Genomic DNA, 22535 nt, shown 5'->3' on the forward strand with positions numbered 1-22535 from the left:
AACTAACTCAATATGTCATTTTTTCGAATTAGTGCCTTCTGCCAGAACAGTGACGATATTATTATTATTACTAATATAACAATAAATATAACATTAAATGGACGCATGTTGAATTTTTATGACAAATTATGTTTTGCACAATCTGCGCGTCGCGTAGTCACGATCTTTTTAGACGATGCCTCAGCTGAAGTATAGCCTTAAAACATGTAACTAATATCCTTGATCAATTTAAACAGGCAACAATGTTTATCAATTAAAATGTCTATGACTAATGAAGTGATGCTGTATATTAAATAATATGTTTACTGTGAATGAATAAAATTAGTTAAATTAAAATATTTTTATTGTTTTATATTACAATCTTTCTTTGCATAGGTACGTTTGAGACAATATACCTGTGGACCATATGTGAAAAGAAGGACCTATAAAAAATAGAAGCTTTTTAAAAACATATTTTTCTCAATGTTAAACTGCTACTTCTAACTAATACTCCTGTGAATTGAGATTATTTTGCCTACAATTGATATTCAAATTGGTAACCATATTATTTTACAATTACTATATATGTAACGAAATATATTCTTAAATACTTTATAAGAAAGAGTAAGAAATCTTCTTTATAATGTTTTCAACATTTTTATTATCAACCATACACAATTAAATTGGGGGTCATTCATTTTTAACGTCATGCAATGGGGAAGGGTGTCTGTTATAATGTGGGGGGGTTGTAAAAAATATGGCAACACAAAATCAATAAAAAATATCAATCAAAATTTTCACTGAGAATAAAATGGTGTTTAGGATCACAAGGGTCTAACTACAGAAATGCATGTTTTGAATTAGCCACGGTTTTGTTAATGCGGTAATAATATTTATTGGTGACATAGAGCTCTTTGTCGTACATAGTATCCACATGATATAGTTGAGTAAAGTGTGGTTTAGTTAGTAGCATACATAAGTGAAACGGCAAATAATTTTTGACAATAGGTGTGATGAAATTTCGCACTCGTTGCCAATCGGAGAGCGGTAGCGAGGCGTGAGCACGTCAATTTGTTTTTTGATGGCGTCGGAGGAATATAGTACTCAAAAAAGAAAACATGTAAATGAATATATTATTATTATTACTAATACAACAATAAACACAAAATTAAATGAACGCATATTGAATTTTTATGACAAATTATGTTTTGTTCGGCACGCGTCGTTTGCACAATCCGCGCGTCGTGTAGTCACGATCGTTTTAGAACATGCCTCAGCTGATGTGATGTATAGCCTTAATGAATTTCATAGTAGCAAAATCTTTATTTGTGTTGTTATCAAAACTGTGTTATTGTAGATAGGCCCTTGTAATTTTAAGCAACATGTTACAAAATGTAATGTAATTTAGATAAAAAGGTAAATGATTTTGTGTACCGTGTAAAGTGTAACAATAAATGCTAAAAATTGTGTGACATCATTTATGAATGACCCCATTAATCGCCGCAAAATGTCAGTTTATTTGAATGGGAATGTATCATCAAACATGAAATCATTTAAAATGAATAATTATTTGCTAAAAATATATTCTTAGCTTATTTTTTACTGCACAGGGACAATGTTATTAATAATAAAAGCGGAATGTTCAAAGCAATTGCACACCAATAAAAAAAAACATCCAATTTATATCATGTAAATAATACATTATAAACTATACACTCTTTACTCTAGCTAAGTGAATTGAAATCTAGGATATTTTTTGTTGCTGTTTTTTGGTATTTGGTACTAGTTATAATTAAGTATAATATATTAGAAATAGTTACGAACTCGATATGGAAATCGCATTTATGACTCACGATTGACAACGGTCAATCGTTTGAAAGTATTTTACAAAAAATAAAGATTATTTTCCACTGTTGTCTTGTGAGTAGTTCTTTAAGAAAATGTTGTGTAGGTATATTAAATTTATTACGGCACTAAATACTTTGAATTTAATGTTAATTTTACAAAACCATACCGTGCCCTCCCAGCAGTAACTCAATAAATGTTATTTTAAGGTGTTATGTAAATGTGTTAACATGTTGTTTTAAGGACCAGATAAATAGATTTCACTGTTATGTCCACCTAACTGTTCACTAACGTCATTTTTTGCCATAGTTAAACGTCCAATTATCCGTAATAACATGTTTTACTGTGTAACGGCTAGATGCATAGATGTCACTGTTGTGTTTATCTAATACCCCGTTTACACGTGCATGGATGTACTGTGCATAGTAAGAAAATGTATGGGAAAACATGTATTATCCTGCAGTTGGCAAGATTGCGTGCATAAATCAAACAAGATTGGAAGATTCCAAATTGTGATGATTTATTGCGCGCAAGTAAGATTATTTTCGATCTGCCACTGCGCAGTAGAGCGATAGGGGCGAACATGCCGTTAAAAAATGAACTACTCATTTTGAGCTTAACTTTCAATACGACCTGTCAGATAGTAGTATAAAATGACATCCTTGCGTCTCGCTTACTCTTGAATAATGAAATTGGAGAGACAGCCAGCACTTTTACGTGTAAACAGTTATTGTCATGATAGTTTAAAATAAGCATGATTGCCGACAATAATTCCATGCACGTGTACAGGCACTATAAGCCCTGTCGCACATTGAAAATAGTCTCGCCAGGGATATGGCCATAGATCAAAAACCGGTGAAATGTCGCAACTCTCTTCTGTGTGTATATGTGAGACTATGTTGGGATAGTGACGTCACGCAGCTTGCATTCTGAGCATAATATTTCCATCGATAATCGGTACTCGATACAATTTTGCATTCTTAAAAACGAGTAAACTAAATATATGTTTTCTGCGCATAACATACTTGATTATATTGACAGAATTGTGCCATTAAGTATCAAGGTGTTGACATTAAGCGACCGATATTGTCTGTCTAAGATGAAGTATAACTTAAGGCCATGTAAACATCTGGCTCTATCAAACTAATTATTAATCAAACCTGTATTTGTTAAGTTTTTACTGAGAGGGCACAATGTGTTGCCATCTTGTGTACAAGAAATATATTGCCGTATTAAAGGTAAAACTAATTAAGTACTAACAGTAGTGAGTTTTACCTTTGATATTATGACAATTATGTACCTTCGTATTAATATTAGGTATATGATTTCACCATTATAATAAATTACAATATATTAAATTATGAATATAATTATTTTCTATGTTATACTTTGTTAGGTTTTTTTATAATATAATCTGTACTGACGTTTAAAAACAGATTTTATCATACATTTTGTTACACCATATAGCATTATACTTCAAATGTCTTCATTAGAATTTTCATCAATACTGGATTCAAGATATTGGTAGCCAAATCCGCATAGTAGTAATACTGATAATGCACGGGCCATTTAATATTTCTTTCATCTTTTAAAAAAATTATGTTGGTGTTGAACTGATACAAGTAAAAAGGCAATGTGCAATATTAAATTTATAGATTATTAAGATATAATAAAATGCCGACATTTTCTAATTATTTAAAAAATATATATATTTATACTGATGCTAAACAATGTAATAATTTTTTGAATTCTATGGCATAGATCCTCCAGAGAATGGCGTGGCGTGTGTAGTTACCACTCACACAAAATACAATATAAATATATAGTATAGCATCCACTGGACTATCGTAGTGGTTACGTGGTGGAATGCTAGCGGGCCACTTTCTCGCCATACGGGATGCGCTGAAATAGCATATTGTGCCATGTGTGACTCGTGTATATTCGTCAATTTAACATTACATTTATTCAGTTAATAGAATAAAATCTGTGTATTTATGATTATAATTAGTCAAACTATGTGAAACTGACAACTATTATTTGAGATTCTATGAAAGTTGTTTAATTTAATTTAATTAAGTATTTAAATAACGTATCAAGCGTATAAAAATCTTTAAATTAGATTGTAATTTTGTTTGACTTCATTTCGGGACAGATAAATCCGATTATTAATGTTTTCAAAAATAAAGCAAATTTAAACATGCAAGAAGTTGTCGCCACGCCACTTTCTATGGTACTATAATTTATTACCATCTTTTACTACCTACTTTAAAATATTACTTGTTTTAATCAAATGTATGTTACGTATTAAGAAAAGAGGGGAGACTTGAAACCCTCAATAATTACGTTTATTTTACATTTACTGCACCATCAAATTTGCTTTATTGTAACACACGTTTTGTATTATACACAATTTCTGCGTCATTTAAATGGACTATTACGCCGAATGACAACTTTGTTTGGCAGAATACGTTGTTACTAGATTTTGTTTGTTTTGATGTCTACAATCGTTGTGTCACTCAAATGATAAAAGAATAGAGATTACTGTAATAAAAGTATTAATAATATAGACATTATCATATTCATACCGTCCAAAACAAATAATACTCTCATATAAAATCACCGCAAATGTACCATTATTGTTATTATATTAGCTGTAACCGTTAATTCATCGAGACAAATAATATTATTTAATCAACTAGCCTTAATAATGCTTTCATTTTCTACTCATCTCATACACGCCTATTAACTTTACTAACACGTCATTTTATAATAAAAAACATCGGTAGTTTTATAATTGTTTCGAAATCTGGGCATTTTAACGAAGACGTGATGTTATTCTAAAGTAAATTTAATATCTAATAATCCATGGTTAATGATATGTATATTATATTTATAATGACTTCATCACTGTAAAAATAAATCATAACACTTTTCATGTCATGTTGTCTTGTGTCACAATAGATTTGACGGAAAACATTAATTTTTAAAAAAATATTTAGTTGTTGTTAAATAGGCTGCCTTAAATGATTATTATGTTATTGTTTTACTATTTATGTGCTTGAAATCTGATATTTTTATTGCTATTAAGTGTCACATATAGAAAACATATTTTTAAATTGTATCTACCGATTAGAATTATCGAAATAATAAGGTTATCACGGTTTCACACTAATTGTCTCATTCAATTCCTTGATCAAGCCATAGTTTTTATGTAGCACATAAAATCATGGACATATTCACACTAATCGGTTAACCCTTTCTATGCCTCGCAATATTACTGGTTACAAGTAAATTGTACATAAAACATTTCACCGTGGCACAGTTCGCCGTGAGCGTTCTTGTCAGAAATAGATGACTGTATACTAGGTGTACGGTCTCCAATTTTATTATATTCAATATGAATATTAATTCAATTTTCATGGCTGATTTTGGCAAAATTCATGAATTCAAGAATGAAAACCTAACCTACCAAGTAATCCAGTATATCGGCTTCCTGTAAAGTGTAAACCGACAAGAATCGTGTTTTATTTAGACATGAATTTTATGTCAGTACTATACGACACAAAGAGGTTGGACAGTCTTTAATATATGGCCATATAATTTCCGATACAACATGGTGAAGTGTGATACGTAAAAGTTTCCGGACACGGATATTACTATAGCAATATCTGACGAGCCACATATTTTTAACGACACGTTATATGTAGAGCGAAGCTCCTTACTACAACCGCTGCAATACCGATAATTTGTGGTTTAGTAGTTCATAATTATTCAAACAGATGTCACTGTCTGTTTAATTTTTTAGATTATGGAAATCATTCGACAGTGGCTAGTAATTTGAGTTTAAAGTCGGACGAGATAACTTGCGAAATTTGTATGTGCGGCCTGTCGATCACGGTCTCATAAAGCGAAATAAGTCGCTGAAGGCATACCAGTTGATGTTAAAAATAATAGAAAAACAACATATTATGTGAAACCGAAGTCAGTCAATCTTATTGTTAATTTTAAAGGTAAGTACTTACAACAGTGGACTTTCGGTCCATCGTTTTCCCGCAAGTATCGTTATCTTTGTAAATTTTCATATAAAATACATTTTCCACTATTTTTTACATGATTATACTTATAGCGAATCGTGAATATTTTATTCTACATGGCAACTCCGAGCAACGCACATGTTGTGTCAATTGGTGCAGCAACGCGTCGCTCGGGGCTTTTCCGAGCTACCAATCTTAAGTGACGAATCAATCACAATGAGCCGGAAGAAATTTTGTCTCTATGTCAATCAAAATTTCAAAGATAGAGTAGATACAAAATAATAAAATAAATCACAGTACTAAAATATTGTGCGTGTTACTGCCAAAAGTTGGTAAGTCTCGAAATCATGTTATGAAGTAATTGCAAGTTTGACATTCCCTCTAAAATCAGGCATAATGGCTAACTTCTTGGTGCTTTATGTGCGTGTTCTATAATATCGGAAGGTCTTGGATTTTTTTCTAGCATACATATTTATATATAGACACATAATCCGTTGTTAACTCTAAATACATAAATTATTGACATACCAACTTTTGGCAGAAATCTTATAATATAGGATGAATGGTCACCGTAGCTATAAAGAAAAAGCAGTTTACCTTTTGTTATCGCCAGAAGAAAATATCTACCAAAAGATACAAGTCTATCATTGTGATCATGCATGATGCCACAGTTTGAATACGACTGCCATAGATAAGAATTCCACTGTATTACAATTTTTCACAAATTGTTGCGTTATTGTTGTAGAACCTAGTTATTATAATTATTATATTGTTTGTCAATATCCACTTAAGTTATTATTAATGTTGGTCATGTTTTATTTTATTTTATATTTATTATTGTACAAATTACAACAGTTTGTCGTAAAGCCAGCAGTAGGTATACTTGCACAATATTTTTACACAAGTATCTGTACAAGTGACATGAGAATATTTGAATTTCTAGCGTACTGTATACTTGCGTATGTATGTATTACTGAATGCGCAAGTCTAAATCAGTCGTGTATTTTTTATCGACGTAGCTCATGCATAAATCCAACACCGTTCGTGTATACTTATGCCGTGTATACAGTTACGTCTATAGTTGGCTTAAAAAGCATAAATTTCAAGCATTTAAAAATAATGTAAAACTGCAAAGTCACTAATATGTTTTCACAATTTTAATATCATCATCATTTTTAAAGGCATCTGAGAATATTATAATAATAATTAAGATCTACGTACTTTAAGGAAACCGAATATTTAATGACGATGTTGATCTCGACTCCATTGCCAAAAGTAATAATTAGAAAATAGTTCTACAAATTAAGGTCTCGACTAATTATTATAATTGAAACTTTAAAATATAATAATATGATTTTATACTTAGCGAAATTATAACGTAAATTAACCCAGTGGACATTTACGCATACATCACTCCCATAAAAAATATTGCATCTTAACTTATGGTATAAATTATTTACGTCACTATTGACGCACCCCCACTTTGCTAGTCAAACGAGAGATAATTTCTAATTTGTCTGCGCGTCGTGATGTTCACAGGGTGGGAATGTGGCTTTGTGGCATAATTTTTTTTTTATTAAAAACTGCTGATTGTGTTGAATTTTTTAAAAATATAATTACTTATTACAAAATTTACAAGTTGGAAGTAATAATAGTATTATAAAGCCTCTGTTATAATATTACGTTTAATTGATAACATTATTATTATGTTCTGTTCTGTGATTTTTATTTTTTATAATTAATTATTGTTAATATTGTAAGATTTTGCAGTTATTTTTTGGTATATATTTTGAATTCCTGAAATATATTATACCTACCTACTTCCTTATGAAATTTTTGTGCAATAAAGATAATATGTGAAAAGAACCAATTACTTTTAATACATCGTCACATTTTATTCAACTGCAAGGGGGCGGTACAAAATACAAAATGTATTATAGTAGAAGCCATGACCCCCACAGGGCATTGGCCTGGTGATCCGGGCTTAGAAGGGGCCTGGCGTGGATGGTCGACCAGATAAGTGAGATAAACGCACATTAAAAATTTCCTTTAACATTTAAATAGTCGCACTTCAGTAATACAGGCGGCCCTCAACTTTTGAATCTTCTACTTTTGCACAATTCGCCATTTCATACATTTCTTAAAATATAGATTTTTGTTAATAATGTAAAAATGTGCGCTTCCATGCAGTCGCTCCTCTCCCGTCATCTTCCCAAATATGTTAAAGGGTGGTATTCAATTATCTCTTGTCAATTGTATAAAAAAAACACCTGATTGCTAATACGCCTCGTTAACTTTATTATACCCATTGACAAGTAAATATTTTAAAGTACACTTTTTGATGTTTTTTACATCCCTCTACTTTCGAACATTCAACATTCGAACACATTTTCAGGAACCAATTACGTGCGAAAGTCGAGGGCCGCCTGTATTAACATTTTGAATTACGTAGTTGAACGGGTCAACAACTACGTCTAACTCAGACAACAAATGTCAATTGACGGATGATGAAATTGCTCGCAAAACCAAACTAGCATAGAGTGCATTTGGGCGCGTGAATAGTATATTAAAAAATGACCATCCATTAGCAGCCCATATACGGAGAGCTGAGCAAACTACAATCAAAAACTGTATGTTAGTGGGCACACCACAGATCAGTTCAAACTACTTCAAAGTGCCCCATTAAAATCCTTCAAACCGTCAGCAGACGTGTGCATATATGTAGGGTTTGCACAATGCGTCTGCATAGTATCTTCAAAAGTGACCTCACACTGTGTCTTAAGCGCAGTGTTCGATCGATGTGTGCTACCAGTGCTCACGTATGCTTGAAAATGGGCCTTTAATGCAGAGAAATCCAAAAGTTACAAGCAGTGCAGAGTAGCATGTTGAGCATAATGCGTAAAGACCACAAAAAAAACCAATGGATAAGGAGGCAGACAAGAGTACGCGATGAGATAGAGGCCACTAATCGAGTGGACAACCGCTGAAGATTAGATCACCATGCAAATTCTTCCTGTTCACGAGTTAAGGAATTTGGCTCGGTAGAAAGAATTCGTCGTGGAATCAAGATGTCATCTCGGCGTTTTGCATATTCGCATGTTCGATAAAACCTATTTTTCAGGCGGTAACTATGTAAAAACCAGAATAGTTTGACCAACGCATCTATTCTATACACAAGACTGCTATTAGCCGCTGTCGGCGGCTGTCGAGGGTAGTAGTAGTTAGGTGTATTGAGGTATTATAATTGTTACAATAAGTCTGTCAAAACTGTCTATCTCACTCTAAAAGTTAACACAGCCAAGAGAGGTGCTGTTAAAATATAGCACTTATTGTAACAACTATAATACCTCAATACATAAATATGAAAAACTACCCTCAATAGCAGTCTTGTGTGTATAATAGATGCGTAAATAGGTATGACGATCACAGAAGTGTATTAGGTTTTGGATTGATTCTCAGTAGGTTGTGTTAGGTTTTGGTTTCAAAATACATTAACCACAATGCTGTATTTTTACCATTAAAAATACAATGTAGTATAAACTTAATGTAATTCATTTACCTTTTCCGCACCTCCAAACAGGTTCCAATAAAGTTAGGTTAGAATCAAGTAAACATAAATATTTAAAATTGTTTGTATAACAAGACAATTATTATAATTTACGCAACCAATTTTAGATATTAAATGAATGACACTTGATTGGCTCTATTTATTTTATTTTATTTAGCTTCACTTTTATATATAAAGAAAATTTATATGAAGACCAGAGTTGTTCCATTTATGATATTGGAAATTTGGCACCTGCAGTTGACTGTTTTGTGTGAAGAACGATAACGCACTTATTTTATAGGTTTAGGAGTTTTTTTGTGAAAACATGCTTTATAACAAAATGCCATCAAAATATCATTTTTGGTCAAGTGCAGTTAGGTGGTTTGCAAATTAAGCAGTCGATATGCAAGACATTTCCCTTGAGGGTGGTAAAAAATGAACTGGGACTTTGAACAAATGATGGGTTACTTTATTGGGGACTTCAGTCAATCTCTATCTGATAATTTAAATGAGGAATTATATTATATGCCAGTATAAAGTTTATAATAACTATTAAGAATTCAGATATTTTTTCGTACGTCCTTGGATGGGCTTTCCAATTAAGTTATTTAAATGAAACAAAATAATTATTGAAAAATCATAACCTTTATTTGCGTCATTTTAATTGAAACAAGATTAAATAATAAACATTGTCATGACTATTATAAATACAATTTGTTCAGCTATCTAATTAAAGCAATATTGATAATAAAACTATTCTGATTATATTCTATATATTATGTTATAATATATGTTTAAATCTTCCTCATAATATTTCCTACATAATATGGAAAATCATACAAAACATTTTGCTTATAGAATAATATTACAGATGGTGCTAGTTAGTTATTTTAAAATTCATTAAACCTCGCCTAATCAAACCATAATGAATAAAAAAATATTCTTCTATCTATAAAATATCAAAAATTATGTATGACTTAATGGCAAATATTTTTTGACTATCATCTACTATGGCTTGGATTAGGCAGTGTTTAATTGAATTTTAAAAACTAACAAAACACTATCTACATGTCATATAGTCGTAGTTCAATGAAAACAAATACGTTTGACTGACAGAGTTTAGTGTGCACTATTTATATCTGATCTCAACAGCCTACGTCCACCCTTCGCCATGGGAAGATACCAATATTTAAATAAGTACTTTTATCATTTTAATAAGAAAATTAAAAATAAAGCAGAATAGATACCCTTGACAAAAAAACTAATAAGTAATATAAAATAAAATATAATAATTATATTACCAGCCAAAGACCAGACAATTTTTTTTCTTTTATTTTGTTAACTGTCAATTCATGGTGGAACTGCATTGTTATTATATGCATACAAAATTAAAATTTGATTGAAAATTGAATTAGACCTGTTATTGAATTTTTTTCTGGTGGAATGCAGTTTCCACTAAAAAATTCTCGCAACTCCATAATATGGACCAATATTTTTTTGTACATTGATTTAAACTGCTTAGCTGAGGGATTGTAATTACAACCACCATGAGACCAGATGAATAGCTCACTGTACTCTGATAGGGTGACATGATGTTTTTAAATTATTTGGATCTAGTGAACAACCTAGTTTTTTATTCATTGATATATTGGCAGGACATCCATCGAATATAAGCAAAATTATGTCAGTCCCCGCACTATGTGCCTGTTCCAAGCACTGCTATACGAGAGAACCACGTTGCTCTCCCGTTACCCCATCGACCAGAAAATATGCAACCGGTAATTTCCAGTTGCTATTGATGCAAACAATTAAAAACACCAACTTGCAGAAGTGAGGTTATCCCCATCTAATCCTGATCCCATATTGACAAAACCATGATATTTTTTAGAATTTCATTCGATTTTCTTTCTTCTTTGATCTTTAAGTACACCATCCAAGTTCGAGAAGTAGGAGACTTCTACTAGTGTTTTAAAGTTCTTTCATTGGGTGAATAGTTTATTAAAATGTTAATGCAAAAGATCTTAACTCTAGTTACAATTTTTTTCCTAAAATTAGGCTGTTTACATCTCAAAATTTGTCGATTTATTAATTCTTGGCTTTTTACATTGATAGTTTTTAAATCTGCCAAGTAATTTTCATTGAGATACTTATCTGGAGTCTTTATTTAGAATTTTTTTTCCATACCGTCGAACTCTCTGATTAGATTTAGTAATCTTTTTCTTCTCGCTTCTGCCAGTTCTTCAACCTGTTTCCTCAGCTGTCGTTTACGCGGAGTTCCAACTTCCGAAACCAGGGCGTCATTGTTTTTAGTTGGCGATCGGAAACAAGTTATTTTCAGCTTTTTGTTAGGGGTGTGTTCAGTATTTAAGACTTTCTGTAAATAAGCATTGATAAAAATTTTAAAATTATTACAATATACCTATTACATGGTACATTGGCATTGTTTATATTTATTTACCGTTGAGTCTGGCGACTGCGCAGAATAGCCGTGATAGTCAGCCTCTTCAGTCCACTTTTGGTACCAACATATAAATGACACATCGTATAAATATACCGAGCAGACGATATGGAAATTTGGTGGCTTCCAATTCGAACGACCAATTGCTGTCGCCCAAGTCGTATGCCGTACTTGGTCCCGTGGAAATCTGTTATGCCAAAAGTCAATAGTATAATATCATTAATTATTCACAAAAAATATGAAATCGTTAAACTTTGTAGTAACACTTTTGTGTGTTTATCTTTTCATTTTATGAAATGAATAGGTACTTATTGACATACACATTTACCTATGCATAATATGAAAAAACTGTGTAGGTACATCATTATAATAAATGAAAACAGTTATAATTGATTATAATAAATATTATATAATATATTCCCGTATTGTCTGAAAATGCGGCCCTGTTATTCAAACAAAATACACGTATTATATACATACGATGGTGTGCATCGGACCTTCAAATAAACACAATTGTGTCCACGCGTCAACGAAAGATACCATCCGTAAAATATATTATTCTAATGCCTGTTACGATATTTTTTTTTATATTTTTTTCTTTATTAAACATCACAACAGGCCGTGTGGCCCAATAATAGTGGTAACACTCTCAGGCTTGAGGAATTTACATATTTAGATTATGTAAATATATTTGACCTCACCGGGATCGAGCCCAGGAAGGCCAGCGCCTTACGCACTGCACCACGAGAGCCGCTATTGACATAAATATTTAAAATAACAATAATATGCTTACTTGTGAAATGTAGTTGCACTATTTGTTTTGTTTTTCATAGTCGTAGGTACCTATTTAGAAGTCGCAGTCATAAACGAAATTATGATTGTAACATTAACATTATAATCCGTTCCAATCATTCGAAGCATAGACCATGTATAGACTAATAAAAAATGTTCGAAGGGATTGATGATATAAAAAAAGGTTATGGATCCCTGTTGCGTGACTGGTCGGGTTGAATGGCAACAAAAAAGATAGGTTAAAAAAAACATTGAATACTATGAAAACTAAATGAACAGATATGTTACGTAGAACTTCAATAATCGTCTTATTGTAGTTTTGTTATCGGCATTTTTGTTTAAACTGTTTAGAGCCAATGTGAGAGCACATTAATATCAATAATATCTATGGAGAGAGAATACATACTTCGATTTTTTGGCATTTGGCAACACGTAACCTTAAAATCGGGCATAGACAACCTTATCAAGTTTGACCCGTTTTTTAAACTTCAATCTTTATTATTTTGTAATTATGTACCTACCTACTACTTTTTCAAATCATTTCTTTACCTGGACTTTTTTTTTAAAATTTATTTCATCAATTTTAAAGCTTCGTTTAGTAAAAAGATTCTATACTATGCAATAATAATTGTTAAAAACGATTTTTTGAAGACAGTTTAAATACATCAATAGACAATTTGATAGAAGTTTTGTCTAGTGTCACGGCATCGAGTTGTCACACAGAGTCAGAGACTAGTGAGCGATCGCAACATTTCTTTTGCCCGGTTGGGTGTGTGCCTAATATTGTGTATATGACTGTGCCACTTATGCAGAGTTTTCGGTGATATTTCCTGTTAACTTTATAATTTCTGTAAGTAATTATGATCGAAACTCGCGTGAATATCTGACAACGTAGATCTTTCGCCTTTGTTTCAAAGTGTTCTCAATATCCGAGCCTTATCCCGGCGATGTTAATTCATAGACACTTGTTACTCGAAACTTTTTACTTGTGTCAAGCTGTATGTTCTAATTTCTTCTGAAATTTACGTTTACCCCTATGTATCCCTTGACAATATTAACAACACCGCTAGAAGTATTATCCTTTTGAGACGTTTCAAACGTTCGTTTCTCTTTATTTATTTTACGAAATACTTTCTAAAACAAATGTATGTCATCCATACTGTCACCCTGTCTTCGAGAATCTTATGAGACATTTTCTATGCTTACAGGTGTGGAGGCTGCTGAAATAAAAGCAAGATGCCGAAATCTGTGAGTGCTTTGAAATATAATTTAATAAGTATACTAAAATGTCAACAATATGACCGATCTTATAACATTATTATTCCATGTACACAGTGGAGTTTATTCAAATTAATTTCGTTCATGTCATATAGGTATATATTATAGATAAAGTGTGTATTCAACATGTAACCATTTAACACACCTGGGATAACAACTACATACTCATAAGGTATTGAAATGAACTTGGAATATAACATTGTCAGCTAGATATTTTTTTTATGAATCACCGACTTAACACCAAATATTTGATTTATTCACGATAATAATAATCTAAAATCAAAGAATAGGATCTACAAGGTAGTATATTGCACAAGTTCCAACTATAATAAGCCAAAACCATGTTTTCTCTGCCATCAAAATACAGCGATGGTGTGTATAATTCAGTGGTATATCATAGTTACCAAGTTGTCATCGAACTTTTATCAGTTATTTTTAAATTATTGAACTATAATACTTCTTCAAATAACGTCTTTTTAGTAATATGAAAAGGAAAACAATATAGAATAACAAAAGCCTCTTTTTCTGCATCAAATATCCACACAAGACGGGTAAACAAGTCCATTGGCATCCACTAAAAAACATTTAATGAAGTAGTTCTTATATTTGAAGTAAATGATATTATTTAATAGCATTCATTCACTTGCGTCCTGTAGAGCGATTAGTGCACAATAATATCGATATTTGACGATTCATTTAATGAATATCTGTTAGAAAATATTGACATTTATAGCAGTTGAACCAGTAGCTTTATATATTTGATTGCAATGGACGTGGGCTCAAATCCCATTCAGTCCCAAGTTTTTGATTTTTATTCAATAAAATCGGTATGTTTTTGAATGATGTATAATATTATAAGATGATCTTCCTACCTTGTTTACAACAATTTTATTTCAATCACAAAAATTAATAATACCTATTCAACGTTGACTTCTTTAAAATATTTAAAAATAAAAACATAACTTACTACTCTCTTTCAATAATACATGATTAATATGTATAAATTCTTATGCAGGTAGGTATTTAAATAATTTATCTTCTTTCTGCGCTTTTTGTCATCATTTCTCTCTGTCTGTCGCTGCTTTAAACAGGGATGAAGTGCTGAGCTCAAATAGGTCTGTGATTCGGGACATTCTTCTGCCAGGACCTCACGTACCGGAAATCTTCCATTGAATGATGAGATGTAGAAGTTGATATCTTAGAGGATGCCGCATGACATGGCCAAAGTTTACCTTCTTTCTAGTAATTCATACATGACGGACTAAACTTACATTCTTAAAAAGTATTTACACGGTGGAACTCCATTACTATACTCTTAATATTGAGTTGACATAAAATTTAATCTTCTCAAAGAATGTTTGTAAATCATGCATTATTTTAATGGCTCGGGTATAAACCATGTTAAGTGACATAGAGTATGTTTCGAAATATTGTTATTTGAAGAGACAAAATCACTGCTTATAATATCTTCACTATTTTATGAGTTGACATTATTACATTAATTCGGTACCATCAGACTGTTACTGCTGTCAAAAGATTTTACTGAATTCATTAAGTTTTTCTGTTAATTGTGAGACTCCCATACGTGTTAACGGTAGACATTCCACTATCTTGCTTCACTTACCATAATAGCCATGAAACGATTGTCAGATACCCAATGACATTAATATGGACGAATCATCTGGAAAAAAAAATGACACTCACTTTATTGTCGGGTCTGCCGAATGGCATAATCTGTTGTAGCGCCATTACAATAAAGGTGATATTGCTATAAATTCCTGATGCTTTTTGTTGGGTCTGCCGAATGGTTCGGTTCGAACGGGTTCGCTCAAATGAACATTGACATTAGAAACACTGCTCTAACGCCATTACAATAAAGGTCATATTACTATAAATTCCCGATGCGTGATATTGCATAATGGAAATTGCGTGACGTCTACCTATACATGCGAATTTACTTGCTAGCTACTGTATTGAGTGCGTCGTCCATTAATAATGTCATTGCAGATACCATACATTATGTATCCCAAAAATGCATGTTAACATAGTGTAGCACTACACAACGAAAAATATTCCCAATGAAAGAGGATGTCTCGGATAACATCATTTATATGAAAAAAAACTGAGTTTTACAAAAAGCGTTACCATAGCTTACACCTGAGCAGCTCGTTTAAATTTATATGTACTATGTTTATAATGGCAAGACACCTTGCGAGCCTTATACTACAAGGTTTTAAGTATTCGTCCTTGAGAAAACAAACCCAACAATAAAGTAGAATTCTAAGCTGCTTCATTGTTACTTTTGTTTCTTCAAGGACAAACACTTAGAACCTTGTAGTTCTCCACTTGCGACCTGTGATCGTACATACGGTAAAGCTTGTTTTATAGCAACGAGATCTTTTTGTATGTAAAATATGAAATCCTTCTGTATTGTATGGATATTTGATACAGTAATTGAAGACGTTATCTTATTTTTCATGGATGGTGGAAGAAAATTAAATATTATTTAAATAAAAACATTATAAGTAAGTAGATAGATTAATGAAATTATTGAACATTGGTTGATATCATTATACCACCGTATTATAACCGTAAAAGAACAAGGCTTAATCTTTTCATTACTTTATCTCCATACTTTAATAAAATAGTAATTATTGTATTCTCAGTAAAATATTGAGTTTATCTTAGATTCCAACACAATATATTGCTGGTTATCTCATGTACTATGAACTTTCCGTATTTATGTACCGTGATCATTGTGAAATCAGCTGCTTATCATTGTGCAAACAGTCAAAAATTTTGTTTTCTTAGGAGTCCTACTCCAAAGTATGCGTTCACATCTTTTTTTATAGTTAAGTAGTTTTTGTTATAGGTTACATGATAAAAGTAATACCAATTGAACAGACCTGCAATTAGAAAATGATAATATACATTATATAAAATTCTACGAAATGGTTTACTGGTCAGTAGCTATATTGGTTGTCACACCATTATCAAAGTTGTAAAGATAAACGATTTATCACTGCTTAAATACTTTACTCATAGATATATCATTTTCTATTCAATTACCTACCTACTTAACTATTTTTTTTATTCAACGAATAATTCACAAGATTTAAGAATGTAACATTCTTTTTATTGAACATACATAATTTGAAAACACTACTGAGAAAATATAGGTATAACCAATAGAAAAAAAAAAATTGAAAAGTTATTAGTTAAAATTTGAGGTCAATGTGCGTGGGCGCGAATACCGAGAGACGCAGGTTTGATCCTGCTGAGTGTCGTATCTTTTTCAAAAAAGATTTCATCTATTGGTTATATATTTTTTCAGAAGTGTTTTCAAATTATATACTTTCTATCCTATTAGATGTTATTTATTTTGCTGTTCTATACAGGTACATAGAAAAGGATTCTCATCGTTGGCTTATTTTTGTTCTACAATCCGAAGTGAATCTTGACAGCCTCAAATTAAATTGATGTTATTCACTGCTCAACCATTCGGTCCGAATACACATTGAATAACGTGTGAATTTGTCAGACCTGGAATTTAAACCTGAGAACCTCCGCTTCAAAAGTGGAAACATTACCAGTTGTCTATCGAGGGCCTGTCATAGTATGACAGGATAAATGGTTGACAGAAAAATAAAAGATCCCATCGTACAGTGCTCCATAGAACTTAACTTGCTTCTGTGTCCCAACCAACATGTCTGTTTATTTTTCATTTAATTAATATTCTTTTTACAGTAGGATTTACTAATACATTGTCTTCCTCAATCATTCATCAAATTACATACACAAATTAGTTGCTATTATTTACAGTTTTAATTTATGTGTACTTTGACATTCAGTTTACATTCCTAAATAACTAATATTAATAAACTCCAACAAGTTATTACCTATTTATAGTTTCACAATATTATACTACCTTTGTGGTAGGTATTCATTTTTTAGGTAAGTACTAAGAAATTTAATATGCTCATAATTACAATATGAATCATCTATTATTAAATATGTAAATATTTAAAATTTTGCCAATACTGCATTATTTTATAATATAATATTTACCTATCTATACAAATGTAGACTGACTCATGTGGAAACACTGCCAACTATAATATTATTATTTTATTGATGGAGGTTTTTTTTCATAAGAAAATTTTCAATTGCAATTGGTCAGTGACCCACTTATAATATTTGTAAAAAATACTTACATATTTTGTATATTATCTAATTTGCATTAGATATTTTTGGATCTGGCATTATTATCCCTGTAAGTTTAAAAAAAAAATTGAGATAACTAGAAAAATACTTTTAATTGATTTATATTATTATAAAATAGATTTTTGCATACTTGGTCAGTATAAATAAATATTGTTCAATGGCAATAATAATTGTTGTTTGGTGCATATTTATATTATGTAATTATTTCAAATATAGAATATACCATACCATAGACTTACTATTATGATAGCGCGAATGTACTAAAATAAAAAAATAAAAACTATCTGCCTACTTATTGCCAGGATATTAATAACACTAATTATTTCTGAATAAATTTACGGAAAATGTTGCAATGGATACTTAATTGCACACTATTGCTTGATTTCCATATTATTATGTCATTTATATGAGAGGACACGCGTAATAATTATTATAAAAAATCAAACACATACACCTGCACACGTGGATCACGATAATTTGTACTGAATTAATGATTATAAAATTTACATATTTCAGTGTCAGATTTTATATTGTGGTTATACTACTATTTTGTCGGATGTTCGAATACCTGTGGTCGGTATATTTTATTACTAATGGATCTGTTAGCCATGAAATAACCTTCGTTAATAATTTAAACATACTATTTACCCACGATCGACGGGTTCACAGGTTGCTTTCTCAATGTGTGTTTGGATACTGAGTATGGATGAGATAGGTTGTGCGAGTGGTAAGTCAAAATTCACATCTAATTGTATAGCCAGTGCACCTACCTATAAAATGAACTACAAAAATATATTGTTTTATGATTTATTCACAATAAATTAATATCTACAATATTATCTACTAACGTACGTTATTAATTAGCAACAGGGATAGTGCGTTGAGTTGTCCATGTTCGAATCCCTCTGGGTAGGTGAAATTCACATGTAATTTTTTTCAACCAAATGGTGTTTGTAATATTCGCCCTGACTTATCAGGGAACACAAAAGCAAGGGAAGCTTTTTGCCTTCTGGGTGAGACTGTAAAAATGTTTAATTCTCGAGAGTGGAGAACCGTGGGTTAAATACTAATAATTGTTATTTTCAATACTTAGTTACGTCACGTAAACAAAATGCGTGTTCGATATTGGTAATATTTGAGTACACTCGTCAGGCTTTGTATTTCTTGCGTTTCATGGCCTCATCGTCATTAAATAATAAACCGAAACCGGCCTCGAAGCTTCCTGTTCTGCGTGTCTTACATATTATTCACATCTTCGGGTGGTTTGTTGGACGAATTGCCAATAACCGAACCATCAACGCCTAGATAGTTTAGCTTCCACAATGCACGTAACGTTTGTCGTAAGACATTCATTCAATATCACCCGCTCATTGTCACGTCATAGTCCACCAATTGTTTGTTGTAAAATTAGGTTGTCCAGGTCATGATTCCCACTACCCATCCATCAAACTGATGACAACGCGCTGACGTGGATTCGGGCTATATCCAGTACCTCTCGAGAGATAACTGGCATGTTCAGTTCCTAAAGTGAATGAGTCCAAATTTAATATAGTATTTTGTAAAAACGAGTGTTGGAGTTAACTTCCTTCTCTGATTCTTGATATGTGAAGATTGTATTAATAGCGATTTCTTAAAACGTTTTTAATTGCTCATGGTTTCCACTACCCATCCACTAATGTGACTCCCCAACCATGCGTTGGCCACCGTCACTGGCCTTAAACATATCGATGCTGCACCTGGTTGGTACGAACGGATGGACCATCACATGTTCCGCAGTTTCCTCGGCGCCACGTCCACAGTTTGAAGGATAATCGGAGTATCCCCACTTCATCATATTGTCATTGGTCCTAGTTACTCTCGTTCGTATTCGATTCATTCTCATCCAGTCATGCATACCTCCAGATGGCAGCTTCTCATCTGGCACTATTGAGAAGGGTGCGTAATCTAACATCTGGCTCCATCTCGCCATTCTTTCCACTGCAGGCTGCTCCGAAATCTCCTTGTGTGACCGAAGGAAACTTTTCCTAGATTTTAGGCGTGATTGCGCCGATGTATGCCCATAATATGGTGGATATTCAGCCAGAATGTGCACTTTTGCCACAGGAGTCAGATTCAAACATCCCGTTGGTATGTGACAGGCATCATTCAAGGATGTATCCATCTTTACCAAATGGCGTAAACGGTTCCATACAGCACATAAGTATTCACTAGCTAAAAATACAGTGACAGAGCAGTTACCCAAGTCACCCATTTCATTGGGTCCTTGCAATTTATAAAAAAAATATTACAACAATATTAATTTATCGTGGACTCTAATTAAAATGCCGTTTTAATGATGGCTGAAACAGTTAGATGTAATTATAAGCATTTTTCCCTAACTCAAAAGTAAACACGGATGCAAAGAAACAACCCTCATCTCTGACAATGATTTATTGACAATAGTTTTATTATTGAATTACATATACATGATTTTCAATTCTTACCTATCATATTTTTTCTCTTCAGCAATTTAGTATTCCATATTATGACCTGACATTTGGGGAACTAAAAATCCCATAGTTTTTACACGTAATCCTCTATTCCCCCTTACCCCTGGCGACAATTGTTGTTCTTAGGACATGGGGCTGGTACCCTAACTACTTTAACTACCAACATTTAAAAAATGTTATTTCTTGTTACGGCTTTCATTTTTTGTTGTTTGACGGCGGACCTTGAATTTTAGGGGTCTGTCCGATGTATCTCCCAAGTAAGATGTCTCGACTGCGTCCCTCTCTATGTAAAAATCAGGTCCTTCCTCGCTAGTCTGTTACTACGATTTTGGATGGATTTGGCCGCAATGAAATTACACTTGTAATTCCATCCAGTGCTCCTAACGTACGTTATAGCTTTTTCCCAATCACACCAAAGTAATCTTGACTTATTGATTCCTTTTTCTTATGGATTAGTTGCCTTAATATGCTAATTACTTAGTAGACGGCATTAGCCTAAAAATGCGAGGTATTACAAAACTTTAACTGATGATTCTATACTTCCTTGACCGAGACTGTTGGCAAAGAAAACATGATGCGTTTTTTATGCCAAGTTCGGAACAATTTACTAATATAAATTATTTTATTATTACCTGTCTTATTGCTTCATAAACCATTTTTCACGGCTGGCTTTTCGCATGTCCGATGCAGCCCATAGATACCTGGCGCGTGCAATTTTATTACAATGCCTATCTCCAAGGTTCCATGTTGTATAATGTATATTCATTGATATAATTTGTATTTAATCTGTGTCTCTAATGCCCATTTTACACCGGACGATGCGATTGTAGTCGTGGGCGACAATAAAGAAAATTCACGATTGGGCAGTGTCAGTGCTCGGCCGTAGTGATTTGGCGGGCGTGGCGCGGCGGCGTCTTGCGAAACTCAAACGTATAACCGTGTGTATTATGCCCAAAAAAGACACTGTCTACGAACATTTACACACGGTTATACGTTTGAGTTTCGCAAGACGCCGCCGCGACGCCACCGCGCGACCACTACGTTCTTGCACTTATGCTAGTGAAGTTTACCCGCCTGTTGTACTTATCAGATACGTTCGATGTGAAGAATCAATATTTTTTATGACTGGGAATGTCTCAGGAGTAGTTACCCAAGCTTATGTAACTACTCCTGAGATAAGTTAGTTAAGTATGTTTTGACTGAATTTACATGATTTTAAGTTAAAGTGCCCATGGGAGAGAGGAGCGTATTATAGACTATACAGGCTAAATTTAAAAAAATGTGGTAAATGACAATGACGTTTATTTACAAAACTGCTGAATAATCTAAATTCTAAGTAATTGTCTAAATGCAACAAAATTGACCTCTATGACGACCAAGTTGATGATCCGATGGGCACAGCACCTACCTAATAGTTTCCTCCGATTAAACCGCCCCGCACCACACTCGGTCTTAATCGAGCGTATCACGACGCCCTACATTTGGTTGTGAAACATCTGCAGTTGTTTACGACCCTGGGAATGTCTTAGGACCAGATGCCCAAGTCTCTCAAGTGTGCTATGACTGAGTTTACAGAGACTTTCTATTAAAAGTGCCCATGGGAGAGAGGAGTACGGAAAATTAACAAACGTAAATGATTTTAATTAATTTACATATATGTAAAAAAAAAGCTAAAACAATATTGGCATACTAAAGCTAAACTATGTGAAGAGATCTTCACGTCCGCAATAAGACTGCATTTTTTTTAAAGCATTATATTTGGCCTTTGTGGCGACCAGGTCGGACGGCCCAATGCACTATGCAGCCGTACCATCATTAAGATCGTCTCTTCGTTTTCCGTCAACATTACGCGAGACATCGCCATGCTTAATTTTGCCCAGTATTTAAAA

General features: G+C 32.7%; 2 protein-coding genes and 1 long non-coding RNA gene across 4 annotated transcripts in view; 2 read left to right on the forward strand and 1 right to left on the reverse strand.

Moving 5' to 3' along the window:
* The window catches only part of LOC147078961 (uncharacterized), a 799973-nt gene that overhangs the window by 236078 nt on the left and 541360 nt on the right, over positions 1-22535 (forward strand). The window lies entirely within an intron of this gene.
* LOC147078972 (uncharacterized) lies at positions 10743-13101 on the reverse strand. The gene is made up of 3 exons (XR_015070849.1): positions 12657-13101; positions 11864-12050; positions 10743-11779 (listed from the first exon to the last, which is right to left on the reverse strand). It is a non-coding gene; the product is annotated as an uncharacterized LOC147078972 (long non-coding RNA).
* Moe (moesin) overlaps positions 13373-22535 on the forward strand; it is a 123007-nt gene continuing 113844 nt past the window's right edge. The window contains exons 1-2 of one of the 2 annotated variants that reach the window (XM_085952000.1): positions 13373-13505; positions 13864-13903. In XM_085952000.1, coding sequence (XP_085808126.1) covers positions 13892-13903 — 12 coding nt within the window. In that variant the 5' untranslated portion in view covers positions 13373-13505; positions 13864-13891. The remainder of the gene's footprint in view (positions 13506-13863; positions 13904-22535) is intronic. The other variant, XM_085952010.1, reaches the window with a different exon arrangement.

The sequence above is a fragment of the Rhyacophila brunnea genome, unplaced genomic scaffold (assembly GCF_057557595.1).
Source record: "Rhyacophila brunnea isolate RB1 unplaced genomic scaffold, BYU_Rbru_1.0 scaffold_10, whole genome shotgun sequence".
Classification (NCBI taxonomy): Eukaryota; Metazoa; Arthropoda; class Insecta; order Trichoptera; family Rhyacophilidae; genus Rhyacophila; species Rhyacophila brunnea.